Source organism: Carcharhinus amblyrhynchos, chromosome 16 (assembly GCF_965287045.1).
Source record: "Carcharhinus amblyrhynchos chromosome 16, sCarAmb.v2.hapA, whole genome shotgun sequence".
Classification (NCBI taxonomy): domain Eukaryota; kingdom Metazoa; phylum Chordata; class Chondrichthyes; order Carcharhiniformes; family Carcharhinidae; genus Carcharhinus; species Carcharhinus amblyrhynchos.
In genome coordinates this window covers 50,702,133-50,717,065 of record NC_137339.1, presented here as the reverse complement: position 1 = coordinate 50,717,065, position 14,933 = coordinate 50,702,133, and the positions used below count along the sequence as shown (strand labels likewise).

The 14,933-nt window shown below is 42.3% G+C and overlaps 1 protein-coding gene across 1 annotated transcript in view; it reads right to left on the bottom strand.

The window, feature by feature from the left end:
- Window positions 1-11,136, bottom strand: part of ddx27 (DEAD (Asp-Glu-Ala-Asp) box polypeptide 27) — a 55,373-nt gene extending 44,237 nt beyond the window's left edge. Inside the window, exons 1-5 of the mRNA XM_080205073.1 lie at window positions 10,974-11,136; window positions 6,334-6,477; window positions 5,423-5,482; window positions 1,883-2,081; window positions 1,094-1,143 (exon numbers count right to left, since the gene is read on the bottom strand). Of these exons, the coding sequence (XP_080061199.1) occupies window positions 1,094-1,143; window positions 1,883-2,081; window positions 5,423-5,482; window positions 6,334-6,477; window positions 10,974-11,057 (537 nt within the window). The 5' untranslated portion in view covers window positions 11,058-11,136. The remainder of the gene's footprint in view (window positions 1-1,093; window positions 1,144-1,882; window positions 2,082-5,422; window positions 5,483-6,333; window positions 6,478-10,973) is intronic.
- Between the last annotated feature and the right edge of the window lie 3,797 nt (window positions 11,137-14,933).

Sequence of the window (14,933 nt, the reverse complement as noted above, 5' to 3'; positions counted from 1 at the left end):
AATGTGCAAACTCCACACAGACAGTGACCCAAGCAGGGAATCGAACCCAGGTCTCTGGAGCTGTGAAGCAGCAGTGCTAACCACTGTGCTACCGTGCCGCCCCAAGGTACGACTCCAACCAGTGGAAAGTTTTCCTCGATACCCAGTGATGCCAGTTCTGCTAGGGCTCATTGGTGCCACAGTTGGTCAAATGTTGCCTTGGTGTCAAGGGCACTCACTCTCACCTGAGTTCATCTCTTACGTTCATGTTTGGAACAAGGCTGCAATGAGATTAGGGGCCACATGACCCTGCCAGAACTTAAACTGAGTGTCAGTGAGCAGGTTACTGCTGAGTAAGTGCTGCCTGAAAGTACTGTTGATGACACCCTCCATCACTTTGCAGATGAGCTAGAGTAGACTGATGAGTTGGATTTATCCTTTTTTTTGTGTACAGGACATACCTGAGCAATTTTTCACATTGCCAGGTAGATGCCAGTGTCGTAGCTGCACTGGAACAGCTTGGCTAGCGGCATGTTTAATTCAGGAGCACAAGTCTTCAGCACTATTGCCAAAATGTGCCACAGCCCAGAACCTTTGCAACATCCTGTCCTTCCAGCCATTTATTGAGTTCACGTGGAGTGAATCGCATTGGTTGAAGACTTGTATCTGCGGTGCTGGGGGCCTCAGAAGGAGACAGAGAATTGGCTCTTCTGGCTGAAGAAGAAGATTCTTCCCATGACATTCCATCCCAGTCTTTTCTCACTCATTTTCTCTCACTACTCTCCTACCAGCCAAATTCTTTTACGTGTCACTCTGTTTCCATTTCTATCTACTCATCCTTCCAGGTGCTTTCCATTCCCATAATATCCGTCTATTCCAGTCACTCTCTGAATATTCTCCACTCATTTGTGGGGTTCCCAAAAGCAACATTAAGACAGACAAACAAAAGAGAACTGCAGCTATATCAAAGGTTCATGAGCGGTCACCTGCTCCACCATCCCCCTCTCTCCACCAACCAATCCCCTCCCTCCAGCCACCAGACATTTAACCTCTTGCCCTCAGCAGTACAATCATCCTCATTATCCCTAACCAGAATAGGAGACAGAACACTTACACTCCCAGGAACTTTCTTCTTTTTCTTCTTCCCCTTTAATTTCAGTGTGTCTGTGAAATAATCAGCATGAAGTCAGTCTCTGAACAATCAATAAAGAGACAGAAATACACAAATTAGGAATAGGCTGCTTGAGTCCCTTTGGATTGAAAGTGAGGGGGACATGGTGGTGGGGGCGGGGAGAGCATGGAACAAGGCAGGAGTTTAAAATTTGTGCTTCCTTTCAATAAAGTCAAGGCTAATCTACTTTTAACATCAATGCCAAATCTCTGATAACTTTTCACCCTTTGCTAATCATGAATGGGCTTCACTGGCCGGCCAGCATTTATTGCCCATTTCTAGTTGCCCTTGGAGTGTAGTTGAGAGTCAGCCACTTTGCTGTAGCTCTGGAGATACATGCAGGCCAGACCAGGTAAGGATGGCAGATTTCTTTCCCTGAAGGACATTAGTGAACTAGATGGGTTTTTACCACAATTGACAATGGTTTCATGGTCATCAGTAGATTCTTAATTCCAGACTTTTTTTAATTCAATTCAAATTCGAGCATCTGATGTGGTGGGATTTGAACCAGGGTCCCCAGAACATTAGCAGAATTTCTGGATTAATACTCTAGCAATAATACCACTAGGTCATCGCCTCCCCTACTTCTGCCTTAAAGATATTCAAAGGCTCTGCATCAACCACCTCTTGAGGAAGAAAGTTCCAAAGTCTCTCAGCCCTCAGTGAAACAAACAGTATAGTACTACCACAAAAAAAAACTTCAATAAATTCAAGAGTAGGCAGTGCTTTTACCTGCTTTCTGTAAAATATCTTCATCTGCTGAGGAAAACTCAGCTATTGACTCATCATCTTCTTCATCATCAAATTCTTCAGCCTCACCATCAATCTCTGCCTCATCTGGCTCTTCATCTTCCTTCATCGTATCTGGTTTGGACACAGTATCCTCAGTAGAATTGGTCTTTATTTTCTTTGCTTCTTTTGTAGATTTCTCCTAGAAATGAGAAACATTTAGATCAAAAACACTGACACCTGTCACTCCCTCTCACAGATAGTTCCTAACCCTTCTCATTTTCCCTCTCTCAAGGATCATTTCTTCTCCCCAACACACACTTTCTAGTGCAACTGGCAAAAGTAAAAATAGACCACAACTTCTGCTGGAAGATCCTTTCTTTCTCATGCTCTGCAGATTGTTCAGGATGTTTATCAAGTGTGGAACTGACATAGAAAGTCCAGTTTTTATCTTGGTTTGTGCTATTCTCATCAACAAGGGCAATATAAATGTTCTGACGCTTGGTTTTGTGGGGTAGGTGAGGGGAGGCTCAAGTTGGATAGGGCTCACACTCCCAGGGAACCTTGTGAAGTGCATATGGATTTAAACTGGCTGTAGAATCTGGTCCTTTCCAGTTTAATATCCTGGAAATGCCCATTTGGAATGTCACACTTGAATTATGACCACATAGACTGACATCCATGGAAACATAACCTACAAAGAAATCAACACTTACAGGAGGAAATGGGGGTACAGAAATCTACTTATACATTAGACCCAAAAGCTCTTAATAAACATGTGTGGGTGGGTGTGGGTGTGTGTGGGGGAGTGGGGGGGGGCAGATCCTGTTTTTTTTCAAGAGTTGCTTTCTGGCAACATTCCTGAATGGCCCAGCTCCAATTTTAAAGTTATGTCCCCTTGTTCTTAACTCCTCCACCAGGAGGAAATAGTTTCTTTCCACCAACAACTTTAATCATTTTAAACATTGCAGTTCAATCACCCCTTAATCTTTGATATTCAAGGGCATACAAGCCTAGTCTGCATAATTTCTCCTCAATGTAACCATTATAATGTTCTGTGCTGCTACCTCTCCAAGGTCAATATATCCTTCCTGAGATGTTAGGGCCTAGAACAGAAAGCAAAACTTCAGAAGTAGTCTAATGAAAGATTTTTACATTGAGGCAAAGGCTAAAAATCTGATAGTAAACAAACTCCAGCATGACTAAAGGAAAATGACTCTTTAAAGATCACTTGAATACCTGCCAACTTAACTTTGTTGTGGACATATTGTGAAAGACACACAGCAGAGAACAGGTCCACAGCAACAAGAAGGAAGTCCAGATTAGCTGCAGATCATTTTGATCATGTGTATGTCAGGTTGTGGACAAGGTATTCCAATAAGTGGTATCCGCAGGAACATATTGTTGGCAACTCCAAAGATGTGCAGGTTAGGTCGATTGGCCATGCTAAAATTGCCCCTTAGTGTCCTGATCAGAGGGATTAGCGGGTAAGTATGTGGGGATGTGGGTGTAGGGCCCGGGTGGGATTGCGGTTGATGCAGACTCAATGGGCCCAATGACCTCTTTCTGCACTGTAGGGTTTCTATGACTCTATGAAGTCACTGTCTCAGAGGTGTGATTCCAGATTAAAACTCTGACATTTCAGAGTGAAATGAGACAGCTCCAGCGTCACCACACCTTTTGATGACACGTTACCTGTTATCCTCTTGACTACCAATTCTCCCCACAAGCACACAACTTTCACCATGGGGTTAATCTTAGGTAGGTGTTTGATTCCTAAAGCTCACAAAACATGGAAATTCAGACAGTAGTGTATTATTAAAACAATTACAATTTGTGCATAAATTGTTTACATTTTAATTAAATATTTCAATGTGCTGTTTGATTATAATAGTACAAATAGGTGCTTTTATTGATCCAAATAGTTTTTATTGGTCTCATTAAGGGACGTGTCTGCTAAGACAGAGACATATGGAGGACATATGAATTGGGGGCAGAAGTAAGTCATTTGGACTCTCAAATCTGGTCCACCATTAAAATAGTTCATGACTGATCTGTTTCAAGTTTCTATCTACCCCAATAACCTTTGATTTCCTTGCCTAACAAGAATCTATCTACCACTAACTTAAAAATATTCAATGACCCCAGGTCCACTGCCTTCAGTAGCAGAGAATTTCAAACGCACACACCCTCAGAGAAAATAAATTTTCCTCATCCCACTGCTGTAGGGCGACCCCTAATTTTAAAACAGTACCCCCTAGTTCTGCATTCACACATAAGAGGAAACATCCTTTCCACGTCCACTTTGTCAAGACTGTTTATATACGTCAAACACCCCTCAGTCTTCTAACTCTCCCTACAGATGCTGTCACAACTGCTGTGTTGTTGTTAGTGATAAATGATTGTTCTCTTTTTAAAGCACATGGGTTGTTTCTGAAATTTCTTTAAACAGGAAAGAGCCCATTAAGTTAAATAGGACAAATTCATGTGAAAATAAAAAGGCAATATCCTGAAGCAGACTGTAAAATAATTTTGCACCTCTTCACCACCACCACAACGCCCCCCCCCCCCCCCCCCCCTCCACATTATAAAATATTTTTTGTACCTCTCCACCAGTTTTTTGTGGTTTCTGAACATGGACTCCTAAACCTTTCAGGTCCTCTGCCGTTTTTAATTCACTGTTTAGAAAATGCTTCGATCTATCTTTCTTAGGTTCAAACCTTACACTTTCCACATTGAACTCTATCTGCCAGTTGTCCTGAGGCACTTAAGACTGGGTGCTCCGGTTTCCTCAAACAGTCCAACGGTGTGTAGGTTAGGTGGATTGGCCATGCTAAATTGTCCCTTAGAGTTCCAAGATGTGTAGGTTAGGGAGATTAGTAGGGTAAATATTTGGGGGTAGAGGGATAAGACCTTGGTAAGATGTTCTGTCAGAGAGTTTGTGTAGATTCAATGGGCCAAATGGTCTTTGTCTGCACTGTAGGGATCTATCAATGTCCTATTGTGACTTTCTGTTCCCACGTATATTACTAACTTTTGCACTAGATTACCATTTGCTGTGGTATTCACTCTACACCGAAGTCTGATAAGTTTGCCAATGTTTTGGTGTATGAATCAACTGCTAACTGTAATCAATGGCAGAAAAGACTCAGCTTCAATTCTTAGCCCGTGCTTGGTTCACTGGTCTCCTCCTAACTATTGGGGTGTTACTGGAATAGGAAGGAGACAGCAAATCTACCAATGTTCCCATTGCTGACCGTTATCAAGTTACCCCTAGATAATGCACCGACATGAAAAGCATCAGCTTCAAATTCTGAATCCTGCAGTCCTTCTTCATATCTAGGTTTCACATAAAGAACATTCACGTGGACAGGTACGGAAGGACTGCTAGTTCCAGTGAAAAAAGTCAGCAGCACAAGATTTTTACTCGTTATAGATATAGAGGAGAAATTTAGCTTGTGGGTGCTCTATGTCCCAGTGAATTTCATGCACCTGAACTTTACGACATTCAATTCTTTGGCAAATATGTTGACAACAACTGACCTCTTTTTTTCGTTTCTTTCGCACTTTATCTATCTTTTCATCAAGGGTTGTTGGCGCTCTCTGGAATTAAGCAGAAAATGAAGTTAATACTGTTTTAAGAATACAGCTTTTAAGTTCCCTGGAACAGTAGTGAAACACAAGCCCTGGCTTCTGCTCACAAGTTGCCAAGATTAGGCGCACAGTCTTCCTAATCCACTTTTGTTAGTAGCATACAACAAGAGTCAGAGAGTAAAACACCCATTCAGTGCACTGACTACCACTATTTATCTCTTGTCAAACAGTCAACAAGTGCACTGAAGGGATCAAATAATCCAATGGACTGTTCCCAAAAAGAGGTCATGATGTGGATATGCCGGCGTTGGACTGGGGTAAACACAGTAAAAAGTCTGACAGCACCAGGTTTTAGTCCAACCGATTTATTTGATAGTAAACTCACTAGATTTCGAGGGGACTCCCTCTTCGTCAGGTGAATGGAGAGTGAATAGAACTCTCCATTCACCTGACGAAGAGGGAGTCCCCTCGAAATCTAGTGAGTTTACTATCAAATAGATCGGTTGGACTAAAACCTGGTGTTGTCGGACTTTTTACTGTGTTTACCCCAAAAAGAGGTCCATGTTATGGGGTATATCAACATACTTCAGGTATTCTTCATCACACTTTATTTCCAAACTATCCTTAACTTAGTAGAGAAGCAAATGGAAAGAATGCTTCAAAGACGGCCTATTCACTATGATTACAGTAACTTATTGAACGCAGCACTCACATTACTGTGGCATCATTTCTGGGCAGGAACATCTTATCACTACAGCAGTAAAAAGTGAACACTACGCTGCAACATTAACAGCAATATGGTGTCTATTCAACGTTGGGGTGCATGTAGCCTGTGGTCAGGCAGGGTTACAGAGCCTCACATTCTTTTTCAATTGACTCAGGACATCGGCCGTCATCCAGCTGTCATCATATTCCCCATCTTTCTCGGTGAACAGAAAGTCTTCACTGAAGTCCACACACTTCTTCCTCAACTTCTTTCTCTTCAGTAAGGTGACAGGTGGCTCCTAAACAAACAAATGGAACACTCAGTCTCACAGGTCAAGGAAATGTGATGTGCAACATGACCAGACCTTCCATTGTTTCTTCCCAGGCAGCTTAAGACAGAACATGATAAGCATAACTCAGATCAGCATTGAATAAAGGACAGATGCTTTGAAAAGGGAACTTCCAGTGAGTCCAAGTCACTAAGCATAGAAGGACATTCAGGCCATCAAGTCCAATGGTTCAATCTTTCGTTAGCTTGAGAAGCAACCTTATATTGTGTTAAAATTAATAGTTATTAATTGCTTTGCAACTTAGAACTCTACAAACCAGGGCTTGGATATTTATATACTGACAGCTATTATTGGGAGTATGACTGTTCCAAAGATTGGTAGAGCAGTGCAAAATGTCTCCCAAGTTTAGCAACTTTAAATAAGCAGTAAGAGCCAGGGCTGAAGCTAATGAAGAAAGAGATGCAGTTAAAATATTGTAGTGTTGTGGGAACAGTTCATTCCCAGCAGCTATCACTGGCAGGTATTAGCCACATTTTTCTAACAATGTGATATATAAACAGCTATTCTCCTTCCCAATTCGAAACCCTCTAGCTGCCTCTAATTTCTAGTTTTAAGTTGTGCTACAGTTCCTCCTCCCAGCATCATTTTCTGTTCTCAGTTTCGATCTAAAACTTAGGGGAGAATTAAAATAACAATTCTCCCTCTATACTGGAAACTTAAGCAGTTGTTTCCCGACCAATTTTCTTTACAGTCATTAGAATTCCATAAATCAAATTCTGAGAATGTTAACCTGTATCCTGACTCTGTCCAGTCCCAATTAGACTGCATCAGTTACAAAGATGACATAACAGAAGGATAGATACCTGTGACCTATTTAAAAGAAAACAACTATAAATTTACTCTGCAAACTTCATTGGTTCTACCTGGTAAAATTTATTGAATAATCTTTCAACTTATGTGCCAAAAAACATCGAATCCAACGGAGTGGCAACAGATTCTCTCAAGTAAACAGATTCTAACATATTAGACTGACATTGAGGGAGTGTTGTGCTGTTGAAAGCGCAACCTTTCAGACGAGACATTAAACCAAGATTCTCCCTTGGCATTCAATGAAGAGTGGCTAGTTCTTCCCTGCATCTCAGTCAACACTCCTCCCTCAAAATACACTACAAAACATACAGAATGTAGCCATTCATTTATTGATGCAATCTTGCTCCGCACTAATTATCCACCATGTTGTCTATGTAACTACATTAATTATATTTAAAGGCATTTAATTGGCTGAGAAGCCCTTTGGCTCTTGACAGAATGAAAGGCACTGTAGAAATCAAGCCTTTTCTTTCCAGTTGATACTCAGTAACCTGGTTTCAGCAGGTACCCATTCTGATCCCTATCTATTTCCATGACATTCCTTAGGCCCTCTGTTTTGAAAATCAGTCCAATTGCACTCATTTCTGCTCAAACCAAAACTTCACTACCAAACATTATTTACAGAATCAACTATTTTGCAACGTTTTCTCTACAAGTTAATTTGGTTTATTCACTAAGCTCAAATAAAACCCACTGGACATTATACTTTATACCTTCATAATCAACACATATATCATAAGAACCTACATTTTAAATCGTTATAATCTAAACTTGCATTATAAATAGCCAGAGCTTTGTATGTAATAAACATTGTTACATTCTGTATTAGCTCTATTGTTTTCAATATTTTCAATTGACCATCAGCAACAAGAAAAATTCACCAGCAGAAACTGTAAACGTAAACATAAACACTGCTGGGTTCCATTCTCCCCTGTCTAAACTGTTCCCTATTCTATGATCAACTTGGATTGTGAAGCTCACTCATGCCTTGACTTCTACTGTCCACCCTCTCCCCAAAAGATCCTTGACCTCACTATCATTGCAAACATTTAATTTTCTACCTCTCATTTCTCTCCATTTTCAATCTCTCACATCTCTCCTCGAGTGGGCTCTGGTTACCCAAATCTTCCCTGAAATTCCATGAATTAATCTTTTCAATCAGGTTTCCATCTCAAATACAGCACTCTTATGGCCCTTATCAAAAACCATAAATTACATCCTATATGACAAGAGGTAAACTATCCTTCCTCAACCTCTATGTGCCTGCAGCATTTGAAACACTTAACCACACAATCCTCTGTGGTCCACTTGGATGGTATTACATTTGTCTGCTTGTACTCCTATCTATCTAGTTTTCCATCAGAGAACTGCGAGCAACAGTTTCTCTTCTTGCTCCCCTACTTACAATCTAGAGTTTCCCCATGAATCTAACCTTGATCCCCTACTATTCTCACCTACATGCTGCTCCTCAATTACATCATTTTAAAACATGTTGGTTTCCACATATACACTGACAACACCTGGCTCTACATCATGACCTCACTTGATCCCACCACTATGTCTGAATTGTCACAATGCTTGCCTGATTCCTATAATGAATCAGCAGAAATTCTCTCCAAATAAGCCATCTTTTTCAGTCCATGCTAAAAACCGTGTTCTCTAGCTACTGATTCAATCTCCTCTCCGGAGATGATCTGAGGTGGGACAAAACCGTTCACAACCTTGGCATCCTATGTGGCTCTGAGCTTCTAACTACATATCCTTGTTTCCACCTCAGCTCATCTGTCGCTGAAACACACACCCAAGCCTTTGTCACCACTAGACTCAACTAACTAAATGCTATCCTGGCCAGACTCGCATCATGCACTCTCTGTAAACTTGAACTCATCCAAAACTCTGCTGCCTTTATCCTAACTTACACCAAATCCTATTCACCCGTCACCCATGTGCTCTGAGAATGTGCACAACACTGAGGATTTTCATTCCATCATTGACAATTGTGCTTTCAGTTGCCAAGGTCTGAAGTTCTAGAACTTCCTCTCTAAACCACTGTCTCCTTCTTCTCCTTGAAAGATCTTGATTTGAATGAATAATCAGTTGCATTCTTGCACAGAGAACTTCTGATAACGTCAGTTGCTTTTCACTGTCTACATGTATAACTTGAACAAAGACATCATGGAAATAGCAAGTTTGCAGATGACACAAAGAATTACATTAAGAACCTTGGATAAGAAAAAAACTAATCAGACTAGAGGTAAGGTGGGTGAATGGGAACACACTTGGTGGCTGATAATTACCAAAGATAGAGAGACTTGTTTAAGTCAGGAACACTTGAGACTTAATATACTTCACCTGATATCTCATAGAGCAATTCATTGAAAAGGATTTGACTGTGGTGTCAGTCATATGAGCAAACCTGGCAGTTACATATCGTGTACATTAACAAACGGCCCACATCATTCAATCCTCTGACTCTGACCTTCTGCATTCTCTCCCTAGTGACAGGATCTTCAGCAATCTCAACTTTAATTTCTGGAACTTCCAACTTCAAAAACGTTTTTAAAAGGCACATCAACAAAGAATTGCATTTATATAGTGCCTCACACATCCACCGGACATATAGAAATATTTTATAGCCAAAGCAGTACTTTTTGAAATGTAATCACTATGGTAATGTAGCAACCAATTCGCACACAGCAAACTCCTAACAGCAATATGATAATGACCAGACCATCTATTTCTTTATGGTGTTATCTCAAGGATAAAGATTGGCTAGGCCAGAGAGAGACACTCCTCTGCTCTTCTTCAAAACAGTGAGATTGGATTTTTTTACATCTACTTGAGTAGCCAGACAGGGCATCAGATTAACAATTCATCTGAAAAACAACACCTCCAACAGTGCAGTGCTGCTCCCTCAGTACTGCACAGAGGTGTCAGTCTCAATCACTGTACAGATACTCAGGCCTTGGAATGGGATTTGACCCCAGAACCTTGTGAATCAGAGGCTAGTGTGCTACCAACTGAGCCACAGTTGACGCCTATCCTGTTGCCCTTTTTGTGGCAACCTGCTTAAGGGTTACCAACTGCAATTAAATGTATTACTGGCGATTTCCTCATGACACCCTCCCACCTCGTCCTCCAGCCATTAATCGGCCCACACATCCATCCTTGTGACTTACTACGCCAACTGGAAAGCAAGCTCGTTCTTCAATTGCTGACTGTCAGCCAAACAGCAACTTTTTTCTGACAAAGATTCTTCCAACCTTGAAACATTAGCTGCTTCTCTCGCCACAGATGCTGTCAGACCTGCTGAAATTTTCCAGCACTTTGTTCCTGTTTGCCTTCCCCCTCGACCATCTTACCCCCGCTTTAAGTATCTTTAAATCTGGTGGAGAAAAACGTTCAACGAAAATAAGACACAAATGTTTTTAAACGTCCGTATGATTTGCCTCCTGGAGATTGATCCTCGGTTCCTGGAAACTCCAGCTGGAACCGGGAGGCGTTCACAGCGCAGAGCGGGGCTGCACATGGCCCTGGGGTCACGCCGCTGACACTGTGTGACTGAACAGAACGGGGGGAACCAGGGGCGGCCGAGGCCCCCAAATCCCCACCGCCAGGCTCCCTCCCAGACTCACCTCTTCCTCAGACCCCGTCTCCTCTTCCTCCTCCGGAACCTCGTCCTCATCGCCAATGGTCCCGATAAAATCCAGCGTAGCCATCGAGCTGCAGCAAACCGATTAGAATCGGAAGCGGCGCCGCTGTCGGAGGAGAGTGGGGGAGGACCGTCCGTCGCCAACACCCGACCGCAGCAACGGCGGCTGCAACAAAACAGTCCGCCGAACAATCGTTCCGGATGGGAGGTAGCTCAAGTACCATACCCAGGCTTTCAGTCAATACTTCAATAATTCTATAAATATATAAATCAAAAAGAAACCCTCTTTTCTTTTCCCTCTACTCCCTCTCATTTCAAGGTCTAGGTACTAATTCCAACAAGGAGGAAAAAAAGTGCTGCTGAAAATAAGGCCAACCTACCAAAGAATTGCTAGTGAAGAGCAACTGTGCGGATGGGGCAAAAAGCATGGGGTGCTCTTAGGTGGCACAAGTCTTCTCTCCCCCTTCCCACCTTTGAATCTTTTTTATTACTCCATCCTTAAAGTTACAAAACCAATGCTAAGAATGGATTGGGCAAACCTGAATCCATTTCTTGCTTGCTCCAAAAAACAAATTGAAATTCCAATCAAATCCAAACCATGGTCCCATAAAAGAGACAAACTAGATCCAAGTTGACAAGATAAGGCATTGCACCCAATCTTAAATGTTCTTGATTCAAGAACATTTGATCTAAAATATTATTTATTAGTGTCACAAGTAAGCTTACATTAACAGTGCAATTAAGTTACTGTGAAAGTCCCCTAGAACATAGAACACTACAGCACAGAACAGGCCCTTCGGCCCACGATGTTGCGCCGACCAGTTAAAAAACAATGACCCTCTAACCTAAACCAATCCCTTTTCATCCATAAACCTATCCACGGATCTCTTAAACGCCCCCAAACTAGGCGCATTTACAACTGCAGCAGGCAGGGCATTCCAATCCCTCACCACCCTCTGGGTAAAGAACCTACCCCTGACATCCGTCCTATAACTACCTCCCCTTAATTTAAAGCCATGCCCCCTCGTGCTAGCTTTCTCCATCCAAGGAAAAAGGCTATCACTATCCACCCTATCTAAACCTCTAATCATCTTATATGTTTCAATAAGATCCCCTCTTAGCCGCCTTCTTTCTAGCGAAAACAACCCCAAATCCCTCAGTCTCTCCTCATAGGACCTCCCCTCCATACCAGGCAACATCCTGGTAAACCTCCTCTGCACCCTCTCCAAAGCCTCCACATCCTTCCTATAATGTGGGGACCAGAACTGCACACAATACTCCAAGTGCAGCTGCACCAGAGTTGTGTACAGTTGCAACATGACGCTGCGACTCCTAAATTCAATCCCCCTACCAATAAACGCCAAGACACCGTATGCCTTCTTAACAACCTTATCTACTTGATTCCCTACTTTCAGGGATCTATGTACACATACACCTAGATCCCTCTGTTCATCCACACTATTCAGAGTCCTCCCGTTATCCCTATACTCGACACATCTGTTATTCCTGCCAAAGTGAATTACCTCACACTTCTCCGCATTAAACTCCATCTGCCACCTCTCGGCCCAGCTCTGCAACCTAAGTCACCCTGCAAACTATGACACCCTTCCTCACAATCTACCACACCTCCGACTTTGGTGTCATCAGCAAATTTACTAATCCACCCAACTATACCCTCATCCAGATCATTAATAAAAATTACAAACAGCAGTGGCCCCAAAACAGATCCCTGAGGCACACCACTCGTAACTGAACTCCATGACGAATATTTACCATCAACCACCACCCTCTGTCTCCTATCTGCTAGCCAATTCCTGATCCAATTTCCTAGATTACCCTCAATCCCATACATCTGCATTTTCTGCAGAAGCCTACCATGGTGAACCTTATCAAACGCCTTACTAAAATCCATATATACCACGTCAACTGCCTTTCCCCCATCCACCTCTTTGGTCACTTTGTCAAAAAACTCAATAAGGTTAGTAAGGCACGACCTACCCGCTACAAAACCATGCTGACTATCTCCAATCAATTCATTACTCTCCAAATAACTATAAATCCTATCCCTAATAATTTTTTCTAAAACCTTGCCCACAACAGAAGTAAGTCTCACCGGTCTATAATTCCCGGGGAAGTCTCTGTTCCCCTTCTTAAACAATGGGACAACATTCGCTATCCTCCAATCTTCCGGTACTATACCTGAGACCAACGACGACCTGAAGATCAGAGCCAGAGGCTCTGCAATCACCTCTCTTGCCTCCCAGAGAATCCTAGGGCAAATCCCGTCCGGACCAGGGGACTTATCTATTTTCAAACCCTCAAGAATATCCAGCACATCCCCCTTATCAACTGCAATACTGTCTAGTTTACACCCCTGCAACCCAGTGTTCTCCTCAGCTACATTCATGTCCCCTAGGTGCCTGTTTGAGTACATTGAGAGAATTTAGCATAGCCAACACACCTAACCAGCATATCTTTCAGAAGAGCACCCAGACGAAACTCACGCAGACACAGGGAGAACATGCAAACTCCACACAGACAGTGACCCAAGCCAGGAAATGAGCCCATGTCTCTGGCACTATGAGGCAGCAATGCTAATCACTGTTCCACCATGTTTTTGAATCTGCACATTTCATGCTGATGTGCCTTGCCGATCATGGACAGGCTTTGGGTATTAGGTGATCTACTCATCACAGAACTGTTCTTGTAGCTGCAGGATTATACTTGTTGACACATAAGACAATTAGCTAGATTATTTTCTTTTCTGTTCATATTTAGACAATGGGTATCTTTCTGAACTGTTCACTTCAAACTTGTAACATCTATTACTTGTATTAAAAGAAATGTATTCCAATAAACAGATGCAGCTTAAGGTAGATATGTACATTTCTACCATAAGCTGCATCTGTTTATTGGAATACATTTGATCTTGCCTAACATTAGTAAATTCACTACGTCATTATATATCCAGTGTTTTCCATTCATTGCTCCCTTCTATTATCAGTTTTCTGTATTCCTTCATCAGGGGCAGTGCTCTGAAAGCTTGTGCTACCAAATAAACCTGTTGGACTCTAACTTGGTGTTGTGAGACTACTTACTGTGCCTACCCCCAGTCGAACACCAACAACTCCACATCATTTTCTATTGGATGTTCATTGGATGTGGTAAGGCCAGCATTTATTACTGTCCTTAATTGCCACAAGATGGTGCTGATGGGCTTTCTTTTTCAATGGCTGTTGTCCCTCTGGTGTAGGTACAGCCATAGTGCAATTAGGAGGGAGTTCCAGGATTCTGACCAAGTGGTAATAAAGGAATAGTTTATAATTTCAAGTCATAGAATCCTACAGTGCAGAAGGAAGCCATTTGGCCCATCAAGCCTACACCAACACAATTCCATCCAAGCCATATCCCCATAAATTTCCACCTAACACTAAGGGGCAATTTAGTTTGGCCAATCTACCTAACCTGCACATCTTTGGACTTGGAGTCACAATGGTGTGTCGCTTTGAGGGGAATTGCAGATGGTGGTGTTCATATGCATCTCCTGCCCTTGTCCTTCTAGCTGTTTGAGGTTGCAAATTTGGAAGATGCAGTCAAAAGAACCTTGGCAAGTTGCAGCAGTGCATCTTGTATATGGTGCACACTGCTGCCATTGTGCAATAGCAGTGGAGGGAGTGAATATTTAAGATATTGGGTCGGGTGCTGATCAATGGGACTGCTTTATCCTGGATAGTATCAATATTCTTGAGTGTTTTTGAATCTGTATATTTCATCCTGGTGTGCCTTGCCAATTGCGGACAGGCTTTGGGGTATCAGGAGGTGATTTACATGTGACAGAATTCCCATCCTCTGAATCTTCTTGTAGCCGCAGTATGTACTTGTGTTATGGTTCAGGTCAGAAACTCCGAAGTGTTTTATGCAGCCTGCCTGAATCATAAATTTT